The sequence below is a fragment of the Rutilus rutilus genome (genome assembly GCF_951802725.1).
Source record: "Rutilus rutilus genome assembly, chromosome: 24".
Lineage (NCBI taxonomy): Eukaryota > Metazoa > Chordata > Actinopteri > Cypriniformes > Leuciscidae > Rutilus > Rutilus rutilus.
The window spans coordinates 14,389,585-14,402,446 of record NC_140228.1 but is presented as its reverse complement, the minus strand read 5'-3'; the positions used below and the strand labels follow the sequence as shown (position 1 = coordinate 14,402,446).

Here is a 12,862-nt window from a genome sequence, read left to right as displayed (position 1 = left end):
CCGGAATAAATTACGCTTTAAAATATTTTTACTATATATACTGTGCCTTTAAGACTTCTGTTCTGATAAATGTGGACATATTGATGTGTTCATTCAAGTGTGATATTTATTGTGATATGTGGCTTTCTGGACAAGCATTACGACTGATCTCTCTTCTCTTTCTTTCAGGGGTCATTATTGTGCCCAGTGCAGGCGTGGGCATTGTACTGGGCGGCTACATCATAAAGAAACTTAAGCTTGGAGCTCGCGAGTCGGCCAAGCTGGCCATGATCTGCAGTGGGGTTTCTCTTCTGTGCTTCTCTACCCTCTTCATCGTGGGCTGTGAGAGCATAAACCTGGGTGGCATCAATATCCCTTATACCACAGGGTAAGTGAAGGCACAGGCATTAAAGCCGTTCAGTGTAAGGTTGAGGTATACTGCATGGATATGGGTATCCGATTTATGTTTTGTGGTTTCAGTTATATTGGGGTTTTACAAACATTAAAATACTATAAACAATGTAAGAGGCATATGCTGAACAGCAGGTGCAAGGGCAGTTTCTTGCATCATTGCACATTTCAATGCCCTTACATATGTCTACACTTATGGCCTGAAAATAATTTTTTTCAGCCAACAAATCCTACACAACTTTTTCCCTCCTTAAAATCTGTCTGTCACATTTTGTTTTATTCATTTCTTTTAACTAAGCAAACGATATGATATGATATGCTCTATGAGGTCCATTGTCTATTTCCTTTCGTCCACCTTACAAGGCTCTATTGAGTGACACGAGTTGGTTTCTAGGGCTGAAGTCTGCAGTGGGTTTGCACGGCCCTGACTAGCGGGTTTGAGGAACACATGGCACTAAAGTGTGAGGCTCTTTCAATAGATAGAGCTGCTCTGTGAGACACAGGTGTAGAAATACAAAGTCAACGCTCACATTCATCCGTCCAAACACTTTGTGTTTCTTTTCGCTAATCTTCTCAAGGTTAGCCTTTCTCAAAGTGACAGTATTTCCTATGGTTAAAGGAGACACACATGCACATTCAGAAGTGCTTATTTATTCATTTATTAAGCACAGCTACCTCAGCTCGGGTGACCTTGACGAGAAAACTGCCTCCGTTAACTGAAGCTTAAAGGAATCATTTTCCCATATATTTAATTAACTCATGTCTATGTCAATGTCATTTTAAACCTATATGACTTTCTTTCTTCTATGGAACACAAAATGTAGAAGAACTGGCCATACTTAGCCATTTAATATAAAATGAAAGAGGATCTGAGCTGCCAAGCTTTAAAATGACAAACAAAAGCACCATGTTATCCCTTTAAATCCTGTACGGATGAGAGCTGACTATTATGGTGTCTAGTTTTGGCGCAGAGAGGTCCGTCTCATTTAGTGTTTAAAGACTGGATTCCATTCCGTCCATCCTGCTGGCTGTGTTATGCCATGATTCATCCCCTCATTCTGCTGTAGATCTGTGAGGATAATGTAAAGTCAACCAGAGCTGTTGCTGTGTTTAATGTGGGAAAGAGCTGTTTGAATTTGCCTGACATTCCCACAGCATTAAAATAACTGTTTATACAGTATCTCTATTTATTTAACTGTCTGTCTCTTTCCTTCTCACTCTCTCTCTCTCTCTCTCTCTCTCTCTCTCTCTCTCTCTCTCTCTCTCTCTCTCTCTCTCTCTCTCTATATATATATATATATATATATATATATATATATATATATATATATGCATAGTTTATACATTCTATCATTGGCTTATGCATGACTACAATGCCTAGGGTTGTCACAGAGACGAGTGTGATTTCTCAGAACACAAGGTGTTGTGTTGTACGTTATTCCAAACATTGCCTACAGCAGCTAATATTATGCATTTTATTCCCAAACTAACAGCTCTGTCCGTCCTCTGCTTGTTTTTCTTCAGGCCGACACTGACTCTGACCCATAGAAACCTGACGGGAGGCTGTAATGTGAACTGTGGCTGTCGGATCAACGAGTATGCTCCTGTTTGTGGCTCCGATGGCATCACATATTTCAACCCCTGTCTGGCGGGATGCAGCACGGTTGGCAATGACAGCACTGGGGTGAGCCAGACTTCATGTCTTTCTGGAGGTGGTCTGTATTTTAAGGACAGCACAAACCTTTTTAGGTCAAGATTTAAAACCACAAACATTGATAATAAATCTTAATCATCTATTCTAGTTCAGTCTAGTTCATCTACTTCAGATGTTCTGTAGTTTTCCATTGCAGCGATTTCTATAAACATGTAAATATCTTATCTCATTATCCTTGCCTCTTGATCTGGATCATTGATACAGCGTCCCTTTTATGGACCCTTTTCACATTTCCGGGTTTCTCAGAAGCGAAAAGTCATCATAGTTGGCTAAACTTCTATAGTGGTGAATGAGAGACTACATTCAATATTTTTTTGTGTTCCCGTTTGCTCAAATAGCAAAAAAAACCTCCATAACAGTGTTTTCACAACTTTCAAAAAGAGGGGAAAAATAGAGAGATTGATAACGGCAGTCAGAAGAGAGAAAGACGTCAATTTGTCCGTCACTCCGACAGCTACTGTATTAGAAACACCAACTAGTTTTTTTTAATTTGATGCAAAGGTAATATAATACAAAATATAGCGTTGTAATGCACATAAAAAATCTTTTAAATGTAAGTAAAAAAAACATTGTATTAAAAAAAAACAGATTTGAAAGCTAAGTTGGTGTTAGCATGTGCAATTTTAATGCATAAAAAAACCTTTTAAATTGTGGATTCAGTGTTTGAATTTTAAATTATTATTATTATATTTGTGAAATGAAGGTGTTTAACATTGGTTTCCTTGAGTAATCTCAGAAATAAATATCTGTGGTAATGTCGTGGTCACCATGATTTTGCCAAATAAGACAAGTTCATGGATCAACATTTCTGACTGAAAATGTTGTCCTACCCATACCCCTAAAATCAGAGGGAAATGATTGGTGAATAACACTGATGTAGAAGCACCTTATCCTGGTTGTAAGTCTAAACTTGACATAAACTGTAAACTTGTCCCTCAAATCTGATTAGTTGATTGGAATGTTGTTCCAGATCAACAAAGATGATGATGATGTACTTAGGTAAATCTCGTGTGGTGTTTTTTTTTTGAATGTAGATCAGAAACTACACGGACTGTGCATGCGTGCAGAGCAGACAGGTCATCACCCCTCCCACCAGCGGCCAGGGCAACCAGCTGCAGCTGGTCATAGTGAAGACCTACCTGAACGAGAACGGGTTTGCCGTGTCAGGGAAGTGTGATCGCACCTGCAACACGCTCATCCCCTTCCTCATCTTCCTCTTCATCGTTACACTCATCACAGCTTGTGCACAGCCCTCCGCCATTATCGTCACTCTCAGGTAGGAAACAGTAACTATTGTATATAGTTACTAAAGAAATAGAAATCATTTGGGCACTTTTTGATATGTTTAAATATATATTATTCAACTGTCTGAGAAAGAAAGTAGTCTCTTATGCTCACCAAGGCTTTTATTTGATCAAAAAAAATGGTTTTCTACTTTAATTTTAAAATTGTACTTTATTTCAGGGATGTCAAATCTTTTAGCATAATTACTTCAGTCACATGATCCTTCAGAATTAATTCTAATATTCTGATTTGCTGCTCAAGAAATATTTCTTATCAATATTGAAAATGGTTGTCCTGCTTAATACTTTCATGGAAACTGATACATTTTATTTTGTACTTACTACAGATTTAGGAATGTAATTATGCATAATTTATAGTTAATACTATAGTAATCTATACATAAGGGATTTGAATATAACACTATGCAATTAAGAGTACATGACAGAATAAAAATCATTTTCTGTTGCAGGTCAGTAGAAGAGCAAGAAAGACCGTTTGCTTTAGGAATGCAGTTTGTGCTGCTAAGAACTCTGGGTAAGTCAAAATGATTCATTTTTTCAAGGAACGCTAAGATTTCAATGTTAACTTTGTCATGAAATCCATCAGCCTTGTTTATCCCTGCAGCAGAGCTGTTCATCTAGCACCTCCAAGTCTAAACTTTTCTTAAATTACAGCTCAGTACTAAGCATTATACATTTCAATAATAAAAAAAAAAACAGCATAAAATTGAAAGCTTTAGTGAATCCACAAGGAAAAACCTATTTAATTTAAACTCCCCTCTTCTTCCATGTCTACAGCCTACATTCCCACGCCCATCTACTTTGGGGCGGTGATCGACACCACCTGTATGCTCTGGCAGCAGGACTGCGGCGTTCACGGCTCTTGCTGGGAGTACGACGTCACTTCCTTCCGCTTCGTCTACTTCGGCCTGGCCGCCAGCCTCAAGTTTGTGGGCTTCGTGTTCATCTTCCTCACCTGGTACTCCATTAAATACAAAGAGGATCGGCTGAAGCGCTGGCAGCAGCATCTGCCTCCTCTGGGCACCGTCAGTGAGCTCATCTGTCACGCGGGCGGCCACAAGAGCCACGCTCGCACCCGCTCCTGCCCTGTTTTCACACCCCGTCCCGAACCCCCTGAGCAGCCCGCTCTTAACCGCGGACACTGCAGCCAGAGCTGTCCCGGAAACAGCCTCAAAGCAATAACCCCACCCGCCCGCTCAATGCAGGAAATAAATCGCATTTGAGGACGCGTGCCCCGACATCTGCCTCCATGTGCCTTCCTGTCAGGTGTCCTCCTCCTGCAAAAGGCGGGGCCAACGTACGCCTGTTTTTCCTCCCGCGCGGCTTTCAGGGGCTTGCTGCGCCCACCGATCTCAATGTCACAGCAGATACACATCACGTAAAAATCATAGAGTATTTGCTGTATGGAAGACATCTCATCATGGTGCTAAATGGGGAAGAGGGAGGACATTTCTCTGTCTCCAGTCTTGGATGACAAGATGATTATATCAAAGACGTACCACAAGCACAAATAGAAATCAGTTCTATGCAACACCGTATAGCATTAAAGCCTGCAGGCAGTGTATTATCATCATTCCCAACAGCAGAACATCGCATAACGGTCTTTCGGAACAAATCTTTGACAAATTCACATCGCAATGGTGTTAACTCCCTTCTGGCTAGTTTGGAGGGGTTGGTTATCATCAATAAGGAGCTGTACTAGAACATTCAGCCTCCTCCAGACAGATCACACAGCGCTGTATGCGAATTCAGTGCCTCAAATTGCCCTGTCAGCAGTGAGGTCCGCTGGATAACAGGCTGAGCACTGAGTGGACTGCTAAAATGCCTTTGGAGAAGGACTGAAACCTCATCTTCTCATTCTTCATCTTCATAATCATTGTCTGTTCAGTGATGGCGATATGTGTTTTGATGCATACTGTGGGATCAGATGTTAGCATGATTCAGCAGACATGTTGTTCAGTGGTCCAATATCAGGTCTCAAAAATGTCAGGCTTTGTTTAGACCAATTTGATGGATTTTTTTGGTGTTTTTTGTAGTGCGAACAGCAAAAAACACATGAGATCTGATGTTTTACAAACCCCATCTAAACCACATTCACATCTAGTTTGAAAACTAGTTTGATTTGTTTTCCACAGTCTGAACGGTAAGATCAGACACGGAATGACAAATCGAATGTTTTTGCGAACTTTTTTCAACTATAAAAGAACCTTTAGTTCAATGGAAATTAGTCTTTAAAATCCATAGAAAATTTTCATTGAACTAAAGGTTCTCTCTTCCCACAAAGAAATAAAAAAATTGGGCTTTGAAGAACTGTTCGCTGAAAGGTTCTTTTGGGAAACCCAAAATGGTGGTTCTATGGAAACCCCCCTTTTGGAACCTTCATTTTTAAGAGTGTGTAGCGAACTATGTGACATTCACTATGTAGTGAATTAGTGAACAAGTCAGTGGTTTAAGCGTAAATGTCATGACAGAATTTTTTTTAGGTTTTATTTGTCGTCTTTCCACTCTTAAGGCCTGTACACTCCAAGAACAACAACTATAAAGATAACAATAACTGTATTAGCATTCACACCAACGGATGATAATCTGTTGTTGTTGTTTTTACTAAGCGTGAGCTGCAATTATGTATTTAAAAAAAAAGCATTCTGAAAGTGATCTGTGTCATTATCATTGTGGTGTGGAATTAAAATGCTTATCAAAATTTGACAGTATTAAAGCTACAGTTGTCATCCTTGGTGTGAACGGCCCTTTTCACTCAGTAGGAGAGTTTCGTGTTGACATCATTATGTAGATACACCAAACATTGACTACAAATCAAACGTGTCATTCCTAAAGTTTCCATTTGAAACCAAAACCGAATTTGTGTGAACAAAGCGAGTCAAATTCAGATTCAAATGAGAAAGACTCCGTCGACCGCTCATGCCGCTGCTGCGTTCAAGTACCTAAGCATGTCTGAGCAGTTTTAGCGATAGCATTCATAAAGCCATAGCCGAATCAGAATGGATTCTCAGCTTTGGTTCGGGAGCTGCCGACTGACATGAGCATGTGCTCCGGCTGAAGCGTGGTCCTCAAGCACTAGCTATATTCTTATGCACCAACTATATACACAATTCAACTTCTGCCTAATAATATGCAAACCTCAGATTTCAGTACTCTGTGATGGGTTTATAATGCTAGTTTGGCAGTTCATTAGAAATATAGCATTTAGATCAATACAGTACAGAAGTCATGAATTATTTAGCCATGTGCAATGATTTACATAGGCTAGGTATTACTGGGTTCAGTTATGATTTATGAGGGACTAACGTGGTAGTTAAATAATGCTTAGCATGCAAACAACAAAAACCCAGAAGAATTTAGACTATGCTGTATTAATTCCATCCTTTCACAAATCTCCACTTTAAAATGATTTTGTAAGCTGTTCTGCATTATGATCACAATCTCAGAAACGCATTACGAGTACATTTCCGAGACCTCTAGAATGTTTATTGTCAGTTTTTCATAAATTGTATTTCAGAAGCTGACTTCAGTGTTAGAATGTGACATTTAAGACTAAGATGGTTAAATCAAGCCCTGCTACTATTTGAATTTGAAATGGCTTGCTTTTTTATGTTAGTGAAATAGGTGTACAGTGGTGAGAGAAAGTCTGAGCGCTTTAAAATAATCAGGAGCTCTCCATTAGTTTGAGCTGCTCAAAATCAATAAACATGAAATAAGTAATTCTACGAATAAACCGACTGCAACCTTGTTGTAATGTGTAAGTTGGTCATGTAGTGGCTCCAAGACAGCCTAAAATATCGATGAATGAGATCAAGTATAAAAATAAAAAATACTACATTTTTACTACATTGCAGGACTCCCTTAGTATCCTGTAATTATTTTCTGCTGTGTAATCACAAATATTGAATGTGTTGGTGTCTCTGCAGGGCTGATTTCAGATCAGTGTAAAGGCCAGCTGTGTTTTGTCTATCTCCATACTCATGGACACAGATGATCTGAACTCCCACATGTGAACTCTTCATCTAGACAGTTACTTTAATTCTGTCTTTCTTCAATATTTTGACATGTATTTATTGAAATAAAAGATTTTAAGAGAAGTGGCAATATCTATCTGTCTGTCTGTCTGTCGTGTATAAGGAAATGTGTTTTTCTTGATAAACTAGGCTTTGTCTTCCAGTAGACAGTGGCGCCACCTACAGTACAGTTCACCCTACGACCACAGACTTAAACACTCCTTTATAATGCTGAGAGAAATATCAAGAGTTAGAAAAAGACGGAGCGTGAAAAGAGTTAAAGGTATTAGTTCACCCAAAAATAAAAATGCATTATTTCCTCACCCTCATGTTGTTCTAAACCTGTACAAGTTTCTTTCCTGTTGAACATTAAAAAAACATACTTAAAAAAAAAATGTTGGTAACCACACAGGTGACGGTAGCCACTGACTTTCATAGTTTTTTTTTTCCTATGGAAGTCAATGGCTACCGTCAATTGTTTGATTACCAACATTCTTCAAAATATCTTCTTTTGTGTTCAACTGAAAAAGGTTGTGTTCAACAACTTGAGGGTAAATGATAACAAAACTTTTTTTTTTACTAATTAATCACACATTTTTCTGTTATTAATCGCACCTAACTTGGATTTATAACGCGAAGATCGCGCGTTCGAGTCTCAGTACCGTGTAAGTGGGGGAGTGAATGAACAGATCTCTCTTCCACTCACATTACCCACAACTGAGGTCGGTCACAACCATAGACAGTATATAAACCGGACACAGCGACCCCATAGGTTTCAACGGAGAAAAGTGAAGTCAATTAGAAGCTCTCACTTCCTGGGGGTCGAGCGTACTGCGCAGACTCAAACTGAGCTTGACGACGTAGATGTGACGCGAGCAACCCGTCTGTCTTCTAGTAGCTGTGCCAAGCGAAATCTGAATCATTCCCTTCCGAAACTTGCAGAGACGGAGAGTGTGAGTAGGATGTGTCCATGAGCTAGGAGCAGGAGCAACTTTTGCTAAGTATTATGATTAATTACTTTGTCATTTTGCCTCCACGTCCCCCCGATTGCGCGCAAGCTTCTCCTCCTGTCCATACGGTAATTTCTCTACTGTGCGACAGAGAGTCACGTGGTTATGACGCAATCATACGGGGCCATAACGTAAGATACAAGGTAATGGAGCCTTTTATACATTTTCGTGTTTCTTTAGAAATAAATAATGGACAAATGGAGTCTTTAAACGCCTCAGATGTAAAGTTATTCACTATCAAAGTGATGCCAAAATGAATGGGAGTCAATGGAATGCTAACAGCAGGTGATGGTCCGCTAATCAATGGCGGCGCCCGGGGAAGCTTCAATATTTTATGAAACCCTGCCCCCCTGGTCACAACTGAACGACCGCAAAAACCGAAGTTCAAAGACAATATTCTAAAGATTGGGGCGCCCTCGTTTCTCTGGCGCATAAGGTCTATTAAATGTCACAGTCACCTGTGGCCTTCAATATCAGAGCTCAATTTGTTCTATTGGCCCAGTCAGACCAGTTCAGATTTTTACTTGCCCTGTCAAAATGCACAAAAAGTTATTGTGTTTATGCAAATAATTTATTTATGCTCTAATTTATTTGCATGAATAAGAGCGTAGTCATATAATGTAACGCTAGCCCAAGGATGACGGGTAAAAAAAACGGATGATGCATTAATTGCGTTAAATATTTTTAACGCGATAAACTGTAAAAATGTATCGCATGCGTTAACGCGTGAATTTTGACAGCACTATAACATAAAGAATCTTTCAAACAATAAACAAGTTATGGCTATCCTGATTAGGGCATATACGTAAGCCGCTAATGAGGGATCTATGTATACATATCTATGATACAATCTCTCACACGCCGCTGTTGTGACTGACATCATGGTTCAAGATTATTGATTGACGACTGGCGAGTACAGAAAATCCAAAAAAACGTAAACGTAGATCAACTGAGGCAAGCAGGGGAAAACAGAAATAAAACAAGAATCAATAACGGCGTGGTGTTTTCGAGATGGAGAGAGCTTCGCGACAAACTTGGACTTGATCTGTCGACAGAGACTGCTCTCGCATGTGTTTTAATAGACAGGTAAGCAAATATATATTATTTATTGTACACATACAGTTATATTTTTTGTTTATAAGTTATACACTTTGTTTGTACTTTAGTAACGCTTTATCAAGTCTGGTGACCAAGTCTATGGCAGTGAAATTAAATAGCCTGTGTGTTGCACAAAAATATTTAGCCATTACTTGCAAATACTGTGGGTTTGTTCAAATGTACTTTTAGTACAACTGTTTTAAACTTGTAAAACTGCACAGCATTAACCCGCAAAAACATTTGACAAATAGTCACATATCAGTAACAGGCTAACATAGCATTACATTTCACGTTCCTTGCAGCTAGCCTAATTCATTACGAAGACAAAGTAGTGATCAACTGTACAAGGTAATACAAAAACTAACTTATTAGATGATATATAATTTTAATGATTTATGAATTTCATACATCTCTGGATTGTGAAAACGACATCTCCCATCGCTCCACTTCTTTATAGCGTCATCAAGTTTCGTCTTCGTTATTATGAAAATGTGACCTCTGGGGGCTAATAAATTACAGATTGTACCTTTAATTAATAGCCATTGAGTTTGTATTTAGATACAAATTCAAAGCGGGGTTTACTTTTTGTATATTTACATTTATGGATATAAAACTTTGCCTTATCAGTGCTTTGAAACGGTTTATTGAAACCTGCAGACTGAAAATCCCATAGGCATATAGGTGTCTAGGGGCCAGATTTACTAAACAGGGCAAATTAGCGTGAGAGCGCAATCCCATTAGAATTGGTTCTGCACGTGATCTACTGACGACACGCAAATAAAAAATAAATAAAAACAGACTCAGCAGTATAATTTGCATAATGACCAACGGAATCTACCAAGTGCAGTGCAAATTAGCGTCTGGCCATTAACAAGATGAAGAAAGAAACTCCTAAAAATGTCAGCCGCAAAATAACCCTGTCCACGCCTTTTAGTAAATCCTGACGGTATTTTTTTTTACGCCAAAACAGGATTTGCAATGGCGCAAGCTGTTAGTAAATCTAGCCTTATGTAGCCTATTTATTATGTCTATGGACAGTCCCACCTACTGTCCGGAACAGATAATGAGGGCTTTTTAAGGTTACCAACATCCTTCAAAGTATCTTCTTTTGTGTTCAACTGAAGAAAGAAATTCATACAGGTTTGAAACAACTTGAGGGTGAGTAGGCTAAATGACAGAATTTTCATTTTTAAGTGAACTATTTATTCATACTGTGTATACGTTTGACTGTATTTTGTACCTGTAACAGAAATGTATCAACAATTAATAAATCCTTTAATTTATCCTCTGGTATCAGTAGGCCTACACTTTCAACAGTCTCCTTTTATGAACTAGAATTCTTTAACACAAAAATGCATGAAACAAACACTTGGAAAGTTAACTCCCATCTGATAAACCATTTCATTTTGCTATTATTAATCAGAAAATGAACAATGTACAACACAAAAAGCAAGTTCAATATGAAACATCATACACTCAACACGTGCATTTATCTTAATATTAACCATTGTAAACAATATATTGAGTTGATACACTTGATTATAATCGGAAACTAACAATAACACTGCCAGCGAACAGCTTCATCCACGCTTTCCTCGTGGTTAGTAGCCTAGTTGTCGGACATGACGATTGGCACAGTTAAAAACGTCGCCTTGTATATTAGTTGTGTTTTCCGATAGGCTATACAAACACAAAAATAAAACTTTCGCAAATATACGATGTAAACTCACAACAAATTAGAATAATTTCACTTTACATACCTGGAAAAAGAGACAAAAACCCAGTGCTATCCTCAACGCGTGGAGTTGTGTTGTCTAAAACGCAGTAGCCTACTCAGTCAGTCAGCAGCACAGGTGAGGTGAGGCACGTCATTTACTACCCGCCCGCAACCCAGGCCAGGTCTCCCCCTACTGGACACTCACAGAATGACACCTCAGACATATGACCATTTCATTTCAATCAAACACTCTATCACACATTAATTGCATGAATCATGTTGAATCAAATTGATTCTGTATCTTTTTATGGAGATCGTCTTTTTGATCTTTTTAATCAGTAGGCCTACTTCTAGTCCAGGCGTTTTAGGAAAAAAGGGTGAACAAATTGCAACAGAATCAAACTCAACTGATTTTGTATCCTCAATATGTCCTGAGTAAGGAAAAAAAAGCCCCGAAGAATCCCATTAGGGGAAAGTTCCGAAAAAGACCCAAATATATCCTATTCATACGCCTATTCATTATTTTTCTCATGTGAATAGGGTAAAAAAATTAACCTTTAGATATCACCATGAAAATTACTGAGTTGATTACTTATGTCAAGACAAACAAAAAATGTATTACAAGTTTTTTAAAATTGTTTGTTAACATGGACAAACGGTGCATAATCTAATTACAGATGTGCTAATTTGCATAAATACCACAACAGGTCTAAACATTGGGTATAGCCAGGTGAAAATGTCTTGTTGAATCTTGTTGACAAATAACAGTAAAATACTTTATGTTAAGGTCTGAATGGAACCCATTTAGACTACCCATGAGCATTAATACATAGAGGCAGGAAGAAGTCCTTTAAACCAGCCTTTATTAATTTTTAAGAGATTGGGTTTGGGGATGGGTCCGTGGGACTGTTTCTGGGGGACGAATCTGAGGCAAGAACAGGAGACAATGGTAAGGAGAATGCAGAAGACAAAAGGTAAGTAAAATAAAAAGTAAATCCCCAGAAACAGTCCCACAGACCCAGCCCCAAACCCAATCTCTGCAATAATAATTAATAAAGGCTGGTTTCTAAAGTACTTCTTCCTGCCTCTATGTATTAATGCTCATGGGTAGTCTAAATGGGTTCCATTCAGACCTTAACATAAAGTATTTTACTGTTATTTGTCAACAAGATTCAACAAGACATTTTCACCTGGCTATACCCAATGTTTAGACCTGTTGTGGTATTTATGCAAATTAGCACATCTGTAATTAGATTATGCACCGTTTGTCCATGTTAACAAACAATTTTAAAAAACTTGTAATAAATTTTTTGTTTGTCTTGATATAAGTAATCAACTCAGTAATTTTCATGGTGATATCTAAAGGTTAATTTTTTTTACCCTATTCACGTGAGAAAAATAATGAATAGGCGTATGAATAGGATATATTTGGGTCTTTTTCGGAACTTTCCCCTAATGGGATTCTTCGGGGCTTTTTTTCCCTTACTCAGGACATATTGAGGATACAAAATCAGTTGAGTTTGATTCTGTTGCAATTTGTTCACGGTTGACCCCCATTTTGGCTTAAAACGCCTGGACTATTCCCCTCGTCCTGACATCTTGTGATTTTAGTTGTG

The 12,862-nt window shown here is 38.5% G+C and overlaps 1 protein-coding gene across 2 annotated transcripts in view; it reads left to right on the top strand.

Annotated features, from left to right (window-relative positions):
* slco5a1 (solute carrier organic anion transporter family member 5A1) overlaps positions 1-7,514 on the top strand; it is a gene marked incomplete at its 5' end in the record, with an annotated part of 42,846 nt that extends 35,332 nt beyond the window's left edge. For both annotated transcript variants that reach the window (XM_084398838.1, XM_084398839.1), the window contains 5 exons: positions 169-367; positions 1,915-2,074; positions 3,139-3,380; positions 3,858-3,922; positions 4,186-7,514. In XM_084398838.1, coding sequence (XP_084254964.1) covers positions 169-367; positions 1,915-2,074; positions 3,139-3,380; positions 3,858-3,922; positions 4,186-4,631 — 1,112 coding nt within the window. In that variant the 3' untranslated portion in view covers positions 4,632-7,514. The remainder of the gene's footprint in view (positions 1-168; positions 368-1,914; positions 2,075-3,138; positions 3,381-3,857; positions 3,923-4,185) is intronic.
* Positions 7,515-12,862: the final 5,348 nt, after the last annotated feature.